This window comes from Rhinolophus hipposideros (genome assembly GCF_964194185.1).
Source record: "Rhinolophus hipposideros genome assembly, chromosome: 5".
Taxonomy (NCBI): Eukaryota; Metazoa; Chordata; class Mammalia; order Chiroptera; family Rhinolophidae; genus Rhinolophus; species Rhinolophus hipposideros.
Window position 1 is genome coordinate 18839371 of NC_138051.1, and position 22333 is coordinate 18861703.

General features: G+C 35.9%; 1 protein-coding gene and 1 pseudogene across 2 annotated transcripts in view; both read right to left on the reverse strand.

The window, feature by feature from the left end:
• SRP54 (signal recognition particle 54) overlaps positions 1-22333 on the reverse strand; it is a 44921-nt gene that overhangs the window by 20674 nt on the left and 1914 nt on the right. Inside the window, exons 2-4 of the mRNA XM_081049378.1 lie at positions 7299-7409; positions 5135-5226; positions 4086-4170 (exon numbers count right to left, since the gene is read on the reverse strand). Coding sequence (XP_080905504.1) covers positions 4086-4170; positions 5135-5226; positions 7299-7376 — 255 coding nt within the window. The 5' untranslated portion in view covers positions 7377-7409. The remainder of the gene's footprint in view (positions 1-4085; positions 4171-5134; positions 5227-7298; positions 7410-22333) is intronic.
• LOC308497532 (large ribosomal subunit protein uL15m-like) lies at positions 8725-11265 on the reverse strand (annotated as a pseudogene). The gene is made up of 2 exons: positions 11262-11265; positions 8725-9623 (listed from the first exon to the last, which is right to left on the reverse strand). The product of its transcript is annotated as a large ribosomal subunit protein uL15m-like (transcript).

Here is a 22333-nt window from a genome sequence, read left to right on the forward strand (position 1 = left end):
CATATGAAAAAATGCTCAACGTCACTAATCATCAGAGAAATGCAAATAAAAACCACAATGAGCTATCACTTCACCCCAGTTAGAATAGCTATCATCAACAAGACAAATAGTAACAAGTGTTGGAAAGGCTGTGGAGAAAAAGGAACCCTCTATACACTGTTGGTGGGAATGCAGACTGGTGCAGCTGCTATGGAAGGCAGTGTGGATGGAGGTTTCTCAAATTAAGAACAGAATTACCATATGACCCAGCAATCCCTCTCCTGGGTATCTACCCAAAAAATCTGAAAAAATTTATCCATAAAGATGTGTGCTCCAATGTTCACTGCAGCTTTATTTACGGTGGCTAAGACATGGAAACAACCAAAGTGTCCTTTGATAGATGACTGGATAAAGAAGTTGTGGTATATATACAAATGGAATACTATTCATACATAAGAAAAGATGAAATAGTACTATTTGCAACAACATGGATGGATCTTGAGGTTATAATACTAAGCAAAATAAGTCAGACAAAAAAGTAGAGAACCATATTTCACTGATATGTGGTATATAAAATTGAAAACAACACAAGAACAAGACAAACAAATGAAGAAAAAAAACTTCATAGACACAGACAATAGTTTAGTGGTTACCAGAGGGTAATGGGGAAGAGGGGTGGCAGATGAGGGTAAAGAGGATCAAATATATATGGTGATGGAGAGAGAACTGACTCTGGGTGGTGAACACACAATGTGATATACAGATGATGTATGACAGAATTGTACACCTGAAATCTATGTAACTTTACCAACAATTGTCACCCCAATAAACTTTAATTTAAAAAAAAAAAGTGAGACCAAGTTTGAGCCAAAGGAGCAATCTACATCTGGGCTGCATAAATATAAAAATATATGTACAGGACACATGTGAGTTTTTAAATTTCTAGTAGTGACATTAAAAAAGCAAAAACTATTGATATTAATTTTAATACTTTAACCTGATACATCCAAAATATTAACATTCCATCATGCAGTCTACATTTAAAAATTAGTAAGATATTTTATATTCCCTTTCCCCATACTAGGTCTTCAAATTTGGCATGTATTTCATACTTAAAGCACATCTCAGTTTGGAGTAGCCACGTTACAAGTGTTCAATAACCACATGTACCTAGTTGTTGCAATATTGACTGAGACAGCACATATCTTTATGTTCAATTTGACAAACATTTATTTTTGAACAAAATTACATGTGAAAGACTTTCCAGGTCAGTCAAATGTCAAATTCTCCGAAGCCAAAGGTCTACTGTTCTATAAAGTTATTATATTTAGAGGGCTAGAAAAAAGTAATCATCAATTTTATAATGACAGTAAAAAATTAAGGTTCACATATGGACCCTCCCCAAACTTACGTATAAGCAATGAGGAATTTTTAAAGTTCATTTTAAAAAGTAATTTATTTGCAAGTCAGTTGTTGGAGCTTGAAACATGTATCTCCATAAGATAACAAAGCCATAATAATAGTTAATATCCTAGACCAGAGGTTGGCAATCTATGTGGTATATAAAAGCTCTAATGGAACGTAGCTCCACGCATTCATTTACTGCTTTTGTGCTATAACAGCAGAGCTGAGGAGCTGTGACAGAGACCAACCATATGGCCCACAAAGCGTAATCTAGCATGGGCTAATGGATACACAAAAGTCACATAATCCGTATTATACTTGAATTTAGAGGAAAGCCCTGTGGTAGAGAAGGGAGGAAAATAAAACACGTTTTGTTAATCTCTTTCCCAGGCCTAGTCTTAAGCAAACTTCTGAAATGGGCAAAATCTATCTTAAACATACATCTACTCCCCTTCCTCCTACATCCTTTCAGAACACTGATGCCACCCTCCATTCTCCTCCATTCTCTATATTTCATGACAGAAACACTGTTCTCTATGAACCTACTATTTGGAACATATACGTTTTAGTGAATAATTATTTTATAAATCTATCTTCTCTCCCAACTGTACCCTACAACAGCAATACTGAACTTTTTAGTCATAGGACTCCTTGATAAACATGGTAGTTTGTAAAGGTTAGCTGAAATGTGAAATCAGAAGCCATATAAACTTTCATATTCTTATTACACTAAAATCTGTTACTGTATCTTGAGCTTTGAATGGATTTTATACTGGTGCATGATTTTATAACATCATACATTAGTCATTTTTAAAATACTGGTTCACATTTCACTATACAACACCAAATAATTTTGTTTACCAATATCAACACTCATCTCAGCAGAAAAGTAAGTATTGGGATGCTGTCAGTGGTGGAGATGTAAGTTCCTAGTTTTCACTTGAAAGCTCGAATTTTATCACTGGCCACAATATTGTTAGTTATTTGCTTTAAAGTGACAGGCTCACTTTATCTACTTTGCAGCAAATATCTGCCAAATGTCCAAGTATGAATAACCACATATTACAATATTTGTTTGTTTTTCATTCACATAAAAATGGTGTTCTATGAAAGAAGTGTATAGCTTAGCTTGCAAACAATCACACACATACTTTCCTCAAGACAACCATCAAATTTCAGTATGCAGCAAAAGCGCATATTTCCCATTTCATTACATAGTATCTTATAAAAACATGTATATACTCCAGTGTCAAGATTTAATACAACTAATAATTTCTACTGCTACCTCAAGGACATTCTTAAATGAAACTGGCATGCATGCATGCACATATGTATATATGTATGTCTATATACGGATGTATTTATTTATATTTATTTATTTATATCTATTTATTTATTTTACTGCAAGTGTGTGCTCGTGAAGAGTACAATGACTACAATAGCATGTTTGATACCACTCCTCAATTTATGCTAGGCAGCTTTACCCACAATTGCTTTTGCACCATCAGTGCAAACATCAACACAGTAAAAAAGGAAAAAGGCAAATAATATTTTAGTGTTATTGTAAAAACAATTTGACCTTGCTTCATACACCACTGCGCTGGACCATAAGCTTCTGAGTATAAGGACCAGTCTTAATCATCTGTTATCAGCAGCATTTGGCATACTGCCTACAATAAGGCAGGTTCTCGATAAATGCTTCTTAATGAAGCACTTGATGCTCCAGAATTGCCCATAATGCCAACCTCTAAAAATAACCATTTTCACTGCCCCTGTGCTGACTTCAAGTGCTAGATGAAAAGCAATCTGGAAATAATGAGAGGAGTAGTCCTCTACAAGGAGTTTGGAGGCAAGACCTGGGCTGGCCACTAACTAGCTGTCTCACTTTTCTCAACCGCAAACTGAGAAGTTATGACTAGATAAATTCTGTGACCCTTTTCAGGTCTGAATTTCTTTTCTCGTTAATTACTCTACAGGACTAAACTGAAATGGCATAACCATATGAGATACTAGACTTTTTCAAAGTACCAACCAACATTGCTGGCACCAACGGAGTGAATGAAACTATTCACGTAACATAGAGAAAAATACTAGGAGACCACTAACTGACATCTGTTGCTCTAAAACAACAAAAAAAACCCTTTTTTCAGTTCCTTCCTTTTCCCCTACCACTGGGCCCTGACATATTGTTTTCAAGCTCTAAGATTTCCATCATAATTTTCATGACAGCAGCAGCAATATCGGTTCTAAAGGGAGACAGGGCAAGAGGGTACATTTACTACTTGCAAAACAAAACTTCACTAATTCAAAATTGTTCATACTCTAGGCAAGAGAGGGATAGTTGGTCTTTTCAAAGGGAATTCTGTACACAAGGAACACTTTCCCAGAGTGACTTTCTGCACAAAAGTTGGAAGTTCAATAGGCAAAACTTGATATTAACTTTTCAGAACTTGGTTTGGCCTTTTTGGTAGGATTACTATGAGCCTTCAGAGCTGTACTCAGAATTTTGTATTCAGAAAAGTCTATAATAAAAACATGCCACTTTAGAAAAGTTAATAATCCTTCAATTAGTATTTTAAAATATTTCAATACTCTATAAAAACATAAAAGTACACTGAAATAGTATTCCTGTTTGTAGTGGTAATGTATTTTTATACATTGAGTTTATAGAGAATCATAGCATAATCTTGATATACTTTTACCTTTACAAGTTCTTTAAATACAGCATGCTGAATCATTTTTCTTTTGTTAAGACCAGATGCCATCTCTTCAAGATCAATAGCAGACCTTCATGATGACAGTATTTGGGGGAAGGAGGGAGAAAAGCCAGTTAAGACACTCTAAAAAATAAGTTTCTGCCCCAAAGAATATAGTAATAGTCAATCATTCACATTACTAGTCTTCTAATTAACATGCATATAATTACTACAGATTCAAAAATCTATACCATAAAGAATTTACCGTGAACACAAGATGCAAGGCTTTGGTTAGTTTTTCAAGGCTATTTTTGAAAAGTCTAAATATTAATTTGTCTTCATATTACTACAAAATATCAATTTTATTTATTTTTCTTGCAGCATATATACTTTATGTATCTTGATACCTAGCAGAACATAGAACTACTTTCTCTAGTTCTAAATGCTTAAATGCTAGTAGTTCTATATTTATTACGCAGTCTGATAATATGAAAAGGAGGGATGGCCTGGGCATGACAAGAGCTAGGATTTAAGCAGTTAATTGGCGTGCCTATATTATTCCATGTGCCCTGCCCCAGTCAGTGCCTCTCCCAATGAACACAATAACTGAGACCACACACATTTCGCCTTCATTTAAATATGGACAGAGAAACCAAAAGGGGAACAAAAAAAGAATACAATTCTCCAATAATGAAGGAGGCTGATTAATGCCATCTTAAACCTGAAAAGGATCAAACGGCACCACTTCTCTATGAAGAATCTGAATTATTAAAAGGCTTTTATATTAAAATACTATATACAGTACATGACTGAATCCATCCAAATATAGTAAAATGGAAAGAAATCCATAATTAAATGAAAGCCACATGTAGTTTATTCTTTGAACCATCATTATGAAAACACTCTATATAGTCTTCCAACATATGAGTTCTATTCTTTTCCAGTGCTGTACATAAGAAATGTTTCATCATATAGCAGACTTTTCTAGTTAGCTCCTCATCCCAGTAACTAAATTTAGTTTTTGCCTGTTTTTTTACGTGATTAATTTAACTTACTTTACATTTTCTCTTAGTTGCTTCACTAGTTTAATATTAACATCTGCTTCCAATAATGCTGTACATACTTCTTTTAGCATAGCATTTAATACCTGCAAATAAATGAATAAAAATTTAAATCAGTGTAACATTTCAATTATATAAAAACAATGTTTGATCAGTCATCATACCACCACAGTTTAATAAAAACAATACTACACTATTGGGGGAACAAAAAGTTTTTCAGTCAGCCTTAGGGAGATCACATTATTAAATGTCTAGTCCTTTTGTCAAAATAAGACATCCTATTTAGTTTTATTCAACTAAATATTAATTACCACAATTTTATTCCTATATTAAATAATAGTAAAGACAACATACAAGCCAAAGAAAGTTACTTCCCAGTAGATGTTGCCAATGAGGTTTTCTATGTCATTGAACACTTCCTGTTGCTGATACACAGCACTTTATATTCACAATATGTGCATAATTAGACTACAATGAAGGAAAATGTAACAAAAGAAAATGACCCAGTCTGACCTAAAAATTTACTATTTCCACTCAGAGCGGAGGAACAAAGTGAAAAGGGAACTATCTCCACTACTAACTCATTATCATCACATATTTGTTGAGTGGCAAGGCATTGTGGTTAAAAGATTATAAACTACAAAGCCTTAAGAAGACGACACTTTTGCTGCTCATGTAAATAAGTGTGTACATACAAGAAAGTAAGCTCCACGAGGACAGGAATTTTAGTCTGTATTGTTCACTGCTATATCCGGTGCCAGCAAAAATGTCAGCAAAAATGTAGGCCCTCAAATATTTCTTGAATGAATTCTCATCTTCAACTCACTTTATACGGCCTACAGAGGATTATCAGATTTCTCTATCCCTAAAAAAGGATCTGATAAAAATGGAGCTGATGTTTCATTAGAGGGATTTTTCCTTGCTAATTCCCTAGCAGCACAGTACCAAAAATGGAGAAGCTGCCAATTCAAGCAACAGCTGTTATTCTACTTTCCACCAAGCTCTTCTCCCTGGTTTCTTTTTCCTCTACTGTAAACAAACAGCGTAAGAGTTACACAACAGGGAAAACTGTTGGGAAAGCTGTTTTATTTATTCTGAGTTCCAAAGACTAAACAATGGTTTAAGTTAAGACTTGTTATTTAATCATAATTATCAGAAAAAGCCCTGCATGAGGAAATAGGAAAAAGATTCTAATTCTGGTTCTTCCAATAAACAAACATGTGAAACTGACTTTCTGTTGCTAGTAAATGAAAGGCTGAACTAGCCGAGCTCCAAGATGGTCCCAAAATTACTTAATTCCATTAGCTTATTAAAGTGCTGATATCAAACTCTATGTCAGAATTTTTTTTTCAAACCTCTAAATAAGACAGTACTTTTTAGCTATTATTGCATTTGACCCTTAAAACCACCTTGCAAGGTAAATGCTATTTTCTCATTTTATACATTAAGGAAGCTGACTTGGCCAAGTTTATAACATAGATACTAAGTGGGATGCTAAGCAAGGTCTTCTAAAACCAAATGGCAGCACTTTTCCATTGGTACCACAAAATGTAAAGTATACTTGTGGGCTACAATCATCTCTTTTCAATTGACAAACCAGTAAGATACAATGTGTAGGAAAAAAATGGGAGATAGCAGTATCTTAAACCGGAAAAATAAAGCCAGGAAGAAGATTATTTCAGATACCATATAGGGAGTCAGTTTACAAAATCTCCAAAAAACTGAATGAGGATTTCAGAGAGAATGAATTAAAATAGCCAAGATGAAAATACTAGCCTTTTATAAGTATGCTAAATAAAAGTCGAGGAGAAAAGGTCAGGTACGCATATGCCTAGCCAAGAAGAAAGCAGCAGGATACTGAAATTTTAGGCCTAGGTCAAGAGGAAAGGCAAATTTCCAGATCTAAGCCATTTTCAAAATATAAAATATATGTCATTTGTACATACAAGTTTTTATTTTGTTTTTGTTGTAATTCTTTAAAGAAAGTTGAAATTGATAAGATAGCCAACTTCTCAATAAAAAACACTATCTAGTGTATTTAGTTTTAGGTTTTTATCTACAGGTATTAAGTCTATATCAAAATAAATATAAACATAGAGCTTACTCCCCAATGCTAGTGATGATGGGCAATCATATATATTTCGTGTATTTTACATACCTCTTCATTGATAATGGTGGCATTGCTCAATGAGCGTAATGCTGATGTTATTTTTCTTCCAAGGTCTGCTAGTACCATCTTGAAGGCTTTAAGATGTGATTACAAGAAAATCTAGGAAGGAAAAAAATTTAACTAAAAACATTTGAAAACAATCAACACCAGTTCCCATAACTGTAGACTTCTAAAGAAGAGTATTTAAGTTCAAAGTACTCTAGTGTTTAAATACCACAACTTCAGCTTCTATAGCCTCAACTTACAGCTTCCATATAGTCAATTCCAAAAGTTAAAGTTACCACTTGATGTCTTACGTCTGAATACCTAATTGGAATATACTAGATGAATCAGTAAATTTAACAAGTCTGATAGTATGTTTTGAGGAAATGATGACATGATCTCAAATTAAATCTGTTGTCATTTTGGACACACTCGTGAATATGAATAACTGACTGATGTATCATGTACATTTTTATTTTTTCTATTTTTAGGTCCTTAAATAATTTTAAGAAAATACATAGCCAGGAATCACTTTATTTCTACTGTGGAAAAATTATCATGAATTATCCAAGATGTAATTGCATCAAGATAAATTGAGCTTTCTTATGGTTTAGATACAACAGATCTTGGAAAAGCTAAATAAACTTACTGAACTATTGAATCTTTTACATTAATTTTCACAATTACCAATTGTTCTTATGGCTTATATGCTCACTGAACAATTCTTTCAACATCATTTAAAATGACTGAAAGACAAAGGTCTCCAATATTTATGAAATAAGTAAATGTATATTAATTAGAATTCGAATACTTTCTTCAAGAAAAAAATGTTCATGGCTTAATCATTAATTGTCTATGCATCAGAGTCCCGAAAATTAACTCACTTGGAATTTTTGTTTCAATTTTGCTATCAAATATCATACCACTTAGAAACCATTCACCAGGAAACTCACGTCCCACATCTTTATAATCTCGAGTTGAACGCTGACCACCTTAACACTGGGTAGCAATTTCCCTGAAGCTACTGATGAAAAAGGGGGCATCATTTCACAAGCTCTAACCTTGACTGAACAAGGATACATACAGCTCAATCCCATTCCACTTGCACATTCATTCTGATTTGCAACAATAAGACAACACCTTTTTGCAAAGATCATGAAAAAATCAACTAGAAATACTCTAAGAGTTATAATCCTCCTTTGGCAGACCAGGGAATTTTTATCTTTGAAATAGAACCCACAGATTTAGTTCCTCTATGCAGTCCTCGCTTACTGCACTTTTATTTTAATTTTAGATTAAAAAAGAGATGATTACACAGAAAACATCAAAAAAAATCTAGAGAATTACAAGTTAAGAAAATGCAACGAGTAATACATATGTTTCATTCCCTTTCCCCATACTTGTTTACAATTCTGCTTTCTTGGAAGGAAATTCATGAACTATAATACTTGAGGAGATTCTCAACTGTAGGGTTTAGGATTTTCTTATCTGCCATATTCACCACGCACAGAAAATCTGCCTTGGATCCTCTCAAGTACTACGCATTTTGAAGAGTTCATCTTTAGTGATATCAGGTAAAATAGAACCATACTTCCTGGTGAGTGGAAGTTTGGCAAGATCCACCAGGTAACCACAATTCTTTGCATCACTGTAATACAGGACCAGGGCTTCAGGTGGAATCATTCGTTTTGGAATGGGTTGCCCCCACAGAAAGAATAAAACAGGTTTGCACAGAATTTCCAGACTTCTTGGATCATAGAAAACTATAGTAACACCACCACTATTTTGTTTTCAATTGCAGTAATGGCTAGTTCTGAAGCCAACTGTACCTCAATATTAACTTTTGCCTTAAAGGTGTCAGCCTCCTCTACCAGCTGGACACCATAATCCCTTTTAAGTGGCTAGATGGTCACACCTCTCCATTGACAAACTGGGTTAAGTCAATAAATAGGTTGAAGAGGATCAATTTGACCCAAATCAATAAGATACTGCATGCAGACTATAGAGTCTCCAAGGCTGACACCAGCATCTGAAGCTATGCCCTTTCATTAAATCCATACTTGGGAATTCAGATGTAAAATGGGGTTTGGCCTCCCCTGAAGACCAGCTGGGGCCGGGTTCCTCTCTACTGTTCTCCTTTATGGCCTCTGCCACATTTTCTACCCCTTCTCCGACCTCTTGGTCATCTTTCCAGTTTCCTGGAGCCTGGATTCAGTTTTAAGTTGGCCAGACTCAAACAGGGCAGGGCCCAGGGCAGGTCCAATGCCCTGGCTCCACTGCCCTCCATGGGACTGGCCACGGCCCGTACAGCCGAGAACCTCCACAGGCACCCTTATATCATGTACATTTTTAAATGGAGACAGAGAGAGAAAGAACGAGAAAGAGAGAGAGAGGTAAAATCTCCACCCAGGAATATTGTGTAATTTACCAAATTGAAGAACTTTTTAAAACTATTTTAATTCATGAACTAAGCAAAAAACAAAACCAAAAGCTTTATTTAATACATCACTTAACTTTTCACACACATTACATTATCTCATTTTATTCTTCTAAAAACCAAGAAAAGACGTATATTATTAACTTCCCTATTTGAAAGCTGTTCTTGATTCCTCAACTCTAAACCAAGATAACCTCACAGGCTCCTTCCTGCTCTAAAATGTTATGGTTTTATAAAGTGTGTAGATGTACCTACTACATATTAAGTCAGGATGCAGACTCATGGATGGTAAACGAGCAAATATCACTTACAGAACCTGCTCTCACATTGCTTATCTCCTTGCTAACAAGACACAGCACATGAATGAACAGCAAAATAATGTAAATGTGACGAGAGAATTCCTCTTGCCTGACTGACTTCAAACTGGGACATTGGTTTTTCCCTGCCTTCAGACTGATACCGAAACACCAGTTCTTCCTACGCAGGTCTCCAGCCTGCCAGCCTTCAGACTGGAACCACCCCACCAGCTCGGCTCTCCTGAGTATCCATCTTGTGGACTCATCCTGTGGATTTTGGGATTTGTCAGCCACGAGCCAACTTCTCATAATAAATCTCTTTTTTATATGTGTATATATACACACACACGATATTGGTTCTGTTTTTGTGAAGAACCTAAGTAATACCAGTAAAGTCCTAATTCAAAAAGCTAGCAATAAAAGTTTATGGTCACCTGCCAATGATTATTTCTGTAAAAACTCAAAGAAAAAAAAAACAGGCTCAAGTAGGCAGAATAGGCTTTATTGAGAAGACTGAATATGAATTTGATCCTGAAATATGGGTAGAATTTGGATAGGTGGAGAAGAGGACAAAAGGGAATTTGAAGGTGAAATGACGTAAGCAGAAACCGAGACACGGAAAAGCCCAGGACACAAGTTAAACCTTATGTACACCTTGTACTTATACATTATTGAGTATTATTTGGGGGACAGTAAATAAAACATTCTGGTCTGGATAGAAGGATATATAGTTAGAAGGAAACACAAGTTGTAAAAAGCTCTAAAAATCAGGTTAAGACATATCAATTGTCCAATATACTAGCACTGCAGAAAAGTCCATTGTTCAAAACAACTGCTTTGGTAACTCTTCCAAACAAATGTAGTCTAAATTAGTCAACAAAGATTATCTATACTATATCCTATCCTGTCTATAGGGTATACTGGAGATTAAAAATAAGAGAAATAGGAATATGAAAGAGATGACTCATTCAACATGAGGGAAAGTGGAGAGGTGAGGGGACTTAAAGGGAAAATACATTCAAGAACCAATCGCTGGCAAAGATATTCCCGATTGAGCTCTAAATCAAACACTATACTTTCACTTGGGTAAAATTTCATAATTTAGAACCTTAAAAAATAACCACTAGCACTTAATGGATTGAAAAAAAATATGCTTACCGTAAATTTTTCACAATTACATGGTTACTTAACTACTGCATAGAAAAGATCCAGAACTTCTCATTTCTTATCCCATACCCATTATACTAAATTTTGCTTAAGTAAATATTCTTCAGGTAAGAAGATTCAAACGTTTCAGTTCATTTCCTTTACCACTGTGTTACCAAGAGTAATCCTAATTACGACATCACAATGAACAGTTTAGAGATTATGTCATAAACAGATCATACTCCATTTTAAAAAGCTATACTAGTTAACTTTTAAAAATAAACCTATCTTCCCAAGTTGATTGGCTCTTTTAAATTAAAAAACTTCTGTGAAATTTTCTAATACATTTTTCCTTATGTTAGTATTTACTGGCAACATATTTTTTAATATATTTGCCTGATTACAAAAACCTGCACTTCAGTAAAGGAATAATATTTAATAATACCTTTTATTTATTTTCCTCTGCAATTTCCAAGGATGTGTTTTGTGTTCTGTTAATTTGGTTTTAGAATTCTACTCAAAACCGCAATGACTGCCCATTTCCCCATTTCACACAGAGGTAAAGTCCTCAGAATGGACCATAAGGCACTCTCAAATTCTCTCTCTCTCTCTCTCTCTCTCTCTCTCTCTCTCTCTCGCTCTCGCTCTCGCTCTCGCTCTCGCTCTCTCTCTCTCTCTCTCATCACACTGACCTTGCTGTTGATGCGGCACATTTCCACCTCGGGGCCTTATTACTAGCTGACACACTCTTACCCTGGCTGACAATATATGCAATATATGTTATACATATATATTAATTTTTGCTCCAAAAGACGCATTAGAGCTGATCGTCCAGTTAGGTCTTTTCGGGGAAACACGGTAGTAGCTTTCTCCCTCATCTCCTTTAGATCATTGTCCAGATGCAGTTTCTCAAGAAGGCCTTCCCTAATCACTTGTTTAAAATTGCAAACCCATTACTCTTTATTTTTTCTCATTGTTCTAGGTATTACCAATTAACACATGATTTACTTATTTATTGTTTTTGGTCTATATGCCCCAACTGAAATGTAAGACACATGAAGGCAGGGATTTTTGCCTCTTTTGCTCTCTCCTATGAGCTCACTGCTTTATCTATACTCAGTCTTATATTGTAAGCCCTTAGCAAACATGAACTTTATGAATGAATGATGTATTTAAGACCTTTAGGGAATACTCAAGACTATGCGTATTCTTGAAAGCCAAGTCATGAAAGGCCTTACAAATATCACTTAAAGACCGTTAAAATAAACCAATGAAAATAACACGACAAATCAAAAAAAAATCAATGAACTAGGTAATTGATATTGTACAATTAATATTCATTTGCCATTACTTATAACTTTTCAGAATTTCCCTAAAAAGAATTTCCAGCAAGATTCTTAAAAATCAACTTCACCTTATTCTAATAGGCACATTAAAATTCAAAACATTTTTTAATGTTAATAGCTAACTCTGCATCAAATTGGAATAATTTATAGCTCAAGCACATGCATTCAAAATTCTCTAGGCTAACAAAAAGATTTCTAGAAGTATATCTGTGTATACTAGAATTTCACAAAAGAGGGATCTCTACTTAGATGAGGCTGTTGGAAAAGTAAGGGATTCCTGTATAGTACTCCACACAGTTTAACATCTATTATCTCATTCCACCCTCACAACAATATAATGTTATCAGCAGGTTAGGGAATGGAACAGCCATTCCCTACCAACAACATCAAAAAAGTCAAAATGACTTCCCACAGTCCCTTAGCTATACAGTCTTTGATCCTAGATAAATGATGCTTTAAACAATAGGCTTGAATACCCCTGTGGGCAAACTCCAGGGACAACTTTTGCTGCTATACTAAATGGAGGAAATCATATTTTGAAAGCAAAGATGCACATTCCTCCTCAAGGAAGAGTAACTGCAATATCCAGAAAGAACTGGTATCACTGCAAGCAAGATGTACAAGGGCTGATCTTGGGTCGAGTCGCGTGTTCTTTTAACAGGAGTCTGACTAGGAGTTGGATAGTGAGGTGATGAATACAGGCTCAAGTTTGGGATGCCCTAAGTGAGGTAAGCACAGGGCCAAGTATCATACTTACCTGTTGCAGTGGGAAGTACTGGAAAGAGCATGGGCTTTGGAGTCTACAGACTTGGATTCAAATCCCAGCTCTGCTACATACTGGCTGTGTTACTTTGGGCAAGTTACTTAATCTCTCTGAGCCTCACTTTCCTCACCTGCAAAATGGAGATAACACCATTATCACGGTAGTTACCTTGAAAGGCTGTCATGAGGATTAAATGAGACAGTATAAAACTGTCTGTAAGTGCCTACTACATTATTAACTTCCTTCCGCTGGTGAATATCAACTGACTGAAGTGTGAGTAAACTGGAAATTTTCTGAACAACGCTACTAAAGTGTCTGTTCCATTATCCAGGAACCACCCCTAGAATCTTTAACATTTAGCACCAATTACCTGGTTATTTTTTTTAATTAATTAAATTTTTTCAATTACAGTTGACATTCAATATCATTTTATATTAGTTTCAGATGTACAGCATAGTGGTTAGATAGTTATATAATTCACAAAGTGATCCCCCAATAAGTTTAGTTACCCCCCCGTACATACATAACTATTAAAATATTATTGACCATATTCCCTATGCTGTACTTTATATCCGTGTGACTATTTTGTAACTACCAATTTGTACTTCTTCCTCCCTTCACCTTCACCCATGCCCCTAGCCACCCTCCCATTTGGCAACCATCAGTTTGTTCTCTGTATCTATAAATCTGTTTCTGTTTTGTTTGTTTGTTTATATTATTCTTTTGGTTCCACGTAAGTGAAATCACATGATATTTGTCTTTCTCTGTCTGACTTATCTCATTTAGCATAATACCCTCTAGGTCCATCCACGGTGTTGCAAATGTAAGATTTCATTCTTTCTTATGGCTGAGTAATATTCCAATATACAGAGGGTGCCAAAAAATGTATACACATTTTAAGAAAGGAAAAAACTGCATTAGAATTTTAATACTCAATATATACCAATAATAAAAGATGAATACAAGTCATGTGTAGACATTTTTTTGGCTCCCCCGGTATGTACTACATCTTTATCCAATCATCTATTGATGGGCAATTAGATTATTTCCACATCTTGCCTATTGTAAATAATGCTGTAATGAACATAGGGGTGCATGTATCTTTTCCAAAGAGTGTTTTAGTTTTCTTAAGATAAATACCCAGAAGTGGAATTGCTGGGTCATAAGGTAGTTCTATTTTTAATTTTTTGACAAACCTCTATACTGTTTTCCATAGTGGCTGCACCAATCCCACCAACAGTGCACAAGAGTTCCGTTTTCTCCACATCCTCGCCAACACTTGTTTGTTGATTTATTGATGATAGCCATTTTGACAGGTGTGAAGTGATATCTCATTGTAGTTTTAATTTGCATTTCTCTGATGATTAGTAATGTTGAGCATCTTTTCATGTCTATTGACCATCTGTATGTCCTATTTGGAAAAATGTCTATTCAGGTCCTCTGTCCATTTTTTAATTGGATTGTGTGGGGTTTTTTGGTGTTAAGTTATATCAGTTCACATGCCTGGTTATTATTCAATAGAAGCTGGAGTGTCCACTTTTCTCTACATGAACAATTATAAATATTCCTGCCAGAACCTCGCCTGATCTGAGACTATATAAACAGATCCTAACAATAAAGATTTCAAATCCTATTAAAGTCTTGTGCTGCATAACATTTCGGTCAATCACAGACCGCATATACTATGGTGATCCCATAAGGTTATCATGGAGCTGAAAAATTCCTATTGTCTAGTGACATTACAGCAGTTGTAATATCATAATGCAACATATTACATGTCTGTAGTGATGCTGGTGGACAGTGTTTATAAAGCCGACAGTAGTGTACAGTAACATCCTAGGCTTTTGCATTTACTCACCACTCAACTTACTCAGAGCAACTTCCAGTCCTGTAAGCTCCATTCACGGTAAGTGTCCTATACAAGTGCATCATTTTTAAATTTTATATTAATATCACATTTTTACGGTACCTTTTCTATGTTTAGATACAAATATCTACCACTGTGTTACAACTACCTACAGTATTCAGTACAGTAACATGCTGTACAGTTTTGCAGTCTAGGAGCAATAGACTATGCCATACAGCCTAGGGTGTGTAGTAGGCTATGCTTCCTAGGTTTCTGAGGGCACTCTATGATGTTCACACATGACGAAATAGCCTAGCAACACATTTCTCAGAACATATCCCAATTGTCAAATGGCACATGACTGTGCAACAAAAATCTCTATAAAAAGTTCTAAGCCCTAGTCAGTGACTAACTTACTGGATCAATATTAGACTAAAGAACTAAATATACAAATATATTATATTAGTAAATACCTTTAGAAAAATCACTTCTAGGTTATATACTTTCTATAGTCAATAGCCCAAACCAATACTTGCTTTTCCTTACTATAATACTAAATATATATACATATATATATATATATATATATATATATATATATATTGAAATTCTGCACAGCATATGTATTCATAGTCTAGGACCACAGAAAAACAAATTTGTTTAATAAAGTAGCCTATAGGATTGATTTGGTGCAACTATTATATTTGGGTAACTAACATGATAATGTTAAGTCTGACTTTTAAAATTAGAAATATTTTTCCATTCTGAATCTACTTAGTCCTCCAAGGAATTAATTCACCTTTATATTCTGCGAATATAAGAAAATACATGTTCATTGTAAAAATTCAAGCATCACAGAAATATTAAAGGTACAAAATATAATTTCCCTAATCCTAACCTCTCTTGTCCCGATAACCACTAATAATAATTTGGCATACATTCCAAATAGATTTTATTTTCTATGCATATAATTTAGTTAAGTTTTCATAAGAATTATGGTTTGATGGGGGAGTGAAAAAGGAAACAAATGAGAAAAATTCTTTTGTAAAATGCTTGCTAATGATAAAAAATATGCTTAAATGCAAAAGGCAGAATATAAAACTGTATATATTATATAAGTTCATAGTTTGTCTATAAACAAATATCCAAAAATGACAGCCACTAAGGAAATGTAAATCAAGGCGACACCACTTGACACACATTCGGGAGGCTATAATGAAAAAGATAGATGATAACAAGTGTTGGTGAGAAGGTGGAAAAATCAGGACTGTCATACACTGCTGGTGGGAATGCAAAATGGTGCAGCCCTTTGGAAAATAGTTTGGCAATTCTTCAAAATGTTAAATATAGAGTTACTTTAATTCCTAGGCACATCGAAGAGAAAGGAAGACACACATCCACACAAAAACTTGTACATAAATGGTCATTAGCAGCATTATTCATACTAGCCAAAAAATAGAAACAACCCAAATATCCTTTAACTGATGAGTGGATAAATATAATGTGGTACATCCATAAAACGGAATATTATCTGATAATAAAAAGAAATGAAGTATTGATACTGCTACAATATGGAAAAAATCTTGAAAACACTATGTTAAAAAACAAAAATTTAAAAACAGCAACAAAAGACCACATAACACATGATTCCATTTATATGAAATGTCCAGAAGAGGCAAATCTATAGGAGCAGAAAGTAAATTAATAGTTGCTTAGGGCTGGAGTTTAGGGAAAATGAGGAGTGACTATTAATGGTGATGGGGTTTCTTCAGAGTGATAAAAAAATTTTCTAAAATTGATAGTGGTGATGGATGCACAAAGTCTGTAAATAAACTAAAAACCACTGAATTGTACACTTCAGGTGAATCGTATGGTATGTGAATTTTATTTCAGTGAAACTGTTAGAAATAATATTTGTCATCTCTGGATGGTCAATAACTAATAATTTTCATTTTCTTATTTATATCTTTTTCTAATTTGCAAATTTTTGGTAATGACTAAGAGAATTATTTTTAACTCAAGGGAAAAATTCATTATTTTTCAAAGTGCTCCTTGTGAGAATTAGAGTAATATTATACTAGGGATTCAGATGGAGGTGCCACTTGTATTCGTTTAGTTATTCATTCATTAAACACCTACTATGTGCTCTAGGAATTGTCCCAGCATGAGAAAGTTCTAACTCTACATCAATAAATATATCAATTTAACACAAACTCTTCTGTTAACTTCAAAAGATAAATTATGCGTCACACCACCTACCTCTGTGCTTTAATTTGGCACCAAAGGTTATACTCAATTATGTCAACAAGTATCGAGAAATTCGCTGTTTATTAAAATACTGTTTTCAAATTTTTTTTTTAACTTTTTGATTCTGTTTTTTTTTAAAGAAACTATTGGCTTTTTTATTTTTTATTTATTTTTTTGTTGAGAGCCCACTGGCCCATGTGGGAATCGAACCCGCAGCCTTCGGAGTTAGGAGCACGGAGCTGTAACCGCCTGCGCCACCGGGCCGGCCCTGTTTTCAAATTTTAAACTCATTTTAATAGTAAAAATAAAACCACTGCAACACTTCATAGTTAAACAGCAGAAAAGGTATACCAAAAATTCAATTAGCAATACGGACTAATAACTCAAAAACACTGGGAATCATTTCTTTAGGATACTTTTGGTTGTCAGGTCAATTTTAAAAAGAATCTTTATGTAAACTGTAACCAAGAAGAAAATTAAAACAAAGTCAAAAGAATTCCTTGGAAATAGTTTGCCTTGAATTTGAAAAGAACATCTAAAAGAGGAGGGCTCAGAGGTATATGCCAAGCAATGGGTTATTTCAATGACATTAAGGTAACATCTATCAGCTAAAAATGAAATACTCAATCAGAATTTCCAGGGATAGTAATATCAGAAGATATTCAGGGAAATGGCCTCTTCTAAACTCTTGATGAGAAGAGCAAAACAAGGCAACCATTTTGAAAAATTTCACTGGCTATACTGATGTGCAACCAGGTTAATAATCACTGCATGAAGCAATACTCCTCAAATGAAACAAGGGAATGAAACATCTGTTCTATAATTTAAAAAATAGAAACAATGTAGCAAATACATTAGAACTGGGGTGTCCAAACTTTTTTCAACGTTTTTTACCAAGGGCCATATGCGGTAAAATACACAAACAGCCGGGCCCCTCACTCGAGGTGAAGTACGTATTGCCTCACCTGGTTTATTTAAGTGAACTAAATATATTTTTGGAATTTGCTGCAGGCCAATTAAAAATGGATTGCGGGCTGCAGTTGGCCCGCGGGCCGCAGTCTGGACACCCCTGCATTAGAAGGAGAAAAACTTGAGAGCAAGACTACATACACTAATCACACTCCAAAAATCTGGTCCAGAGATGTGGGCTTGAACTAGGGAAGCAGAAGACAAAATGGAAAAAAGGGGGCTGGAGTCAAGAGCTAACCCATAAAGCAGAATCTGTAAGACCTAATGATCAAATGGTGGTGCAGAATGAAGGAAAAACAGAAGGCAAAAATGACTCCAAAGCCTCTAGTTTGAACCCAGATGGCTAGTGATGCCATTAACCAATGAATGGAAGGCAAAAAGAGAAGCTGTTTTGAAAATGAGAGTTAATAGAGAAAAGGTTCAAAAAGTTTAAGGTTATTTGTAATCTTTTACTGAAGTTGGATATTGAGTACACAGGTGGTCATTTTATTATCCTTTTTTAAATTGAACATACAAATAACACAAAATTCAGCTGGAAACAAGGGGTCAAAATGGAAAAACACACCAAAAACCATTGCTTTTATACACTTTTGTATCTGTGACATAGGTAATAATGAAAAAAGGAAAAAGAAGGAAGGTGGAAATAGTAAATTGGTTTTGGACAGACTGAATTTGCAGAACTAAAGAAATATATCATTTTCTGGTCAAAATGGCAGAGTAGGAAAACTCCATGCTTGCCTCCTCCCATGACCACATCAAAATTACAACTGAACAACCATCATTGAGAATTGCCTGAAGTCTAACTGAATGGAAGTCGTATAACAAAGGACATACAGAAAAAGCCACATCAAGACTGGTAGGGGTGGACACGTGGAATGGGCTGGTCCCACACCTGTGTGTGACCATTAAAAATCAGGAGGACTATCTCAGCTGCAGAGGTCCCCTCTGAGGAGCAAAGGGTCCCAGCCCCACACCATGCTCCCCAGCCCAGGGTTCCAATGCCAGGAAGAGAAGTCCCCGTAACTTCTGTCTGTGAAAACCAGCAGATATTGTGGCTCAGTGAGACAGAGGATGGCTGGAGTCCCAGGCATTCCTCCTGAAGGGCCCACACACAGACTAACTCACTGGCAGACTCTGGGCTCCAGCACTGGGGCAGCAGTTTAAGGGGTGCCAGGGGCATACCGGGAGGAACTGAATTGTCTGGGTTCAGAACAAGGGCTGGAGGGGAAGCCTTCTCCCAGACAGAAGCTATTGTTTCCTTGTTGAAACTTCCCCCCTCCCAGTATGCAGACACAGAGGGCCACCATATCTGAGTCTCCATCAAGCTGGCTAATACCATTCACTGTGCCCTTGTGATTCTGAGTCCCGCCCCACCCAAGTAACATTCGCACTCAAGCCAATTCCAGTGGCTTTTCCATACAAATGACCTGTCTTGGTACATGCTGCCAAAATCTCTCAAAGGTTCACAAAACCCAAACAAGCATCTAGCTTTGGCATACCCCATATTTCTTCCTAAGCAGCTCCAAGCTTGGCACTAGCGGCAGCCTGCCTCAGTTTGCAGCTTAGCCTCCCCCAGGAACCTCCAAACCCAGCACAGGTGGAAGACATCTACAAATTGCTCTGTGGCTCATGCCAGGTGGCCCTGGGCAGGGCACTGGCAGAGGCTGATCTTGGCCTGCAGCAGGGCCCCTCCCAGGAAGCCCTGGGAGCCAACATGACCAGTGGCCAGCTTCAGACCATGCTGGAGCACCACCAGGCCACCTCAACAGATGACACACACAAAGAACAGATTGGGCAGGCACCAGAGCACCATTAAAGTGAATCCTGCTCTCTAGGATCAGGGCCTGCACAACAGCAACTCCACTATAGTCAAGGCCACTCCTTACAACCAATCAGCCAGAGAGTCAATTCCTTCCACTGATGTACAAACAGCAACCAAGGCTCAACTACAACAGGAGGGCACACACAACCCACACAAGGAACACACCCACAGCACCTGGTTCAGCTGACCAAGAAGACTGTGCCACTGGGCCCCCAGGACACCTACTACATAAGACCACTCTACTAAGACCAGAAGACATAGCAGCTCTACCTGATACATGCAAACAAACACAGGGAGGCAGCCAAATGGGAAGACACAGAAACATGTCCCAAATGAAAGAAAAGAAAAAAGTTCCAGAAAAAAAACTAAATAAAATGGAGACAACCAATCTACCAGATGCAGAGTTCAAAACACTGCTTATAAGGATGCTCAATGAACTCAAGGGACTACTTCAACAAAAAGATAGGAAATATAACAGTGCAGATAGAAAACATAAAAAAGAACCAGTCAGAAATGAGGAATATAATAACTGAAATGAAGAATGAATTGGAGGGAATTAATAGTAGATTAGGTGAGAGGATCGAATCAGTGTTTTGGAAAACAAGGTAGAGGGAAAGACCCAATCAGAACAGCAACAAAAAAGAATCCAAAAAATGAGGGCAGTTTAAGGGGCTTCTAGTATAACAACAAATGTACCAACATTCGCATCAGAGGAATACCAGAAAGAGAAGAGAAACAGCAAGAAATTGAAAACCTATTTGAAGAAATAATGATGGAAAACTTCCTCAACCTGGTGAAAGAAATAGATATATAAGCCCAGGAAGTGCAGAGAGTCCCAAACAAAATGAACTCAAAAAGGCCCATACAAAGAAGCACCATAATTAAAATAGCAAAGGTTAAAAACAAAGAGAGAATCCTAAAAGCAGCAAGAGAGAGACAAGTAGTTATTTACAAGGCAGGTCCCATAAGACTATCAGCTGATTTCTCAACAGAAACTTTGCAGGCCAGAAGGGCAAGAAATATTCAAAGTGAAGAAAAGCAAGGGCCTACAACCAACATTACTCTACCCAGCAAAGCTATCATTTAGAATCGAAGGACAGACAAAGGTCTTCCCAGACAAGAAAAAGTTAAAGGAGCTCACCACTACCAAACCAGTATTACAACAAATGTTAAAGGTACTTCTTTAAAAAGAAGAAAAAAAAGATAAAAAATATGAATCATAAAATGGCAATAACTACATATCTATCAACAACTACTTTCAATGTAAATAGATTAAATGCTCCAATCAAAAGACATAGGATGGCTGAATGGATAATAAAACAAACCTTTACATATGCTGCCTACAAGAGACTCACTTCAGATCTAAAGACATATACAAACTGTAAGTAAAGGGATGGAAAAAGATATTTCACGAAATTGGAAACAAAAAAATTAAGCTGGGGTAGTATGACCCAGTAAAACCACTTCTGGGTATTTACCCAAAGAAATCCAAAACACAACTTGGAACAGACATGTGTATCCATATGTTCACTGCAACATTATTTACAATGGCCAAGATATGGAGGCAACCTGGGTGTCCAATGGATGAATGGATAACGAAGAGGTGGTAAATATGTACACTGCAATATCACTCAACAATTAAAAAGAATGAAATCTTGCCATCTGCAACAACATGGATGGACCTAGAGGGTATTGTGCTGAGTGGCGTAAGTCAGACAAAGAAAGGCAAATGCCATATGATTTCACTTACACGTGGAATCTAAACAAAATAAACAAACAAACCAGAAACAGACTCATAGTTATTGAGAACATCTTGACGGTTGCCATATGGGAGGGAGTTTGGGGAATGGGGAAAAAGGTGAAGGGATTGAGAAGTACAAATTGGTAGTTATAAAATAGTCATGGGCATGTAAAGTACAGCATAAGGAACATAGTCAATAATATGGCAATAACTACGTATTGAATTAGATGAGTACTAGATTTAGTGTGATCTAGGGGTGATCACTTTGCAAGTATCTAATTACTATGTTGTACCCCTGAAACTAATATAATATTGTGTCAACTGTAATTGAAAAAATTTTAAAACCATACATAAAAAAGAACTGATCGTTTACAAGACAGAAGCTAGAGAAAAAGATTTGTTGGCATACAAGGACAATGCCATGGAGG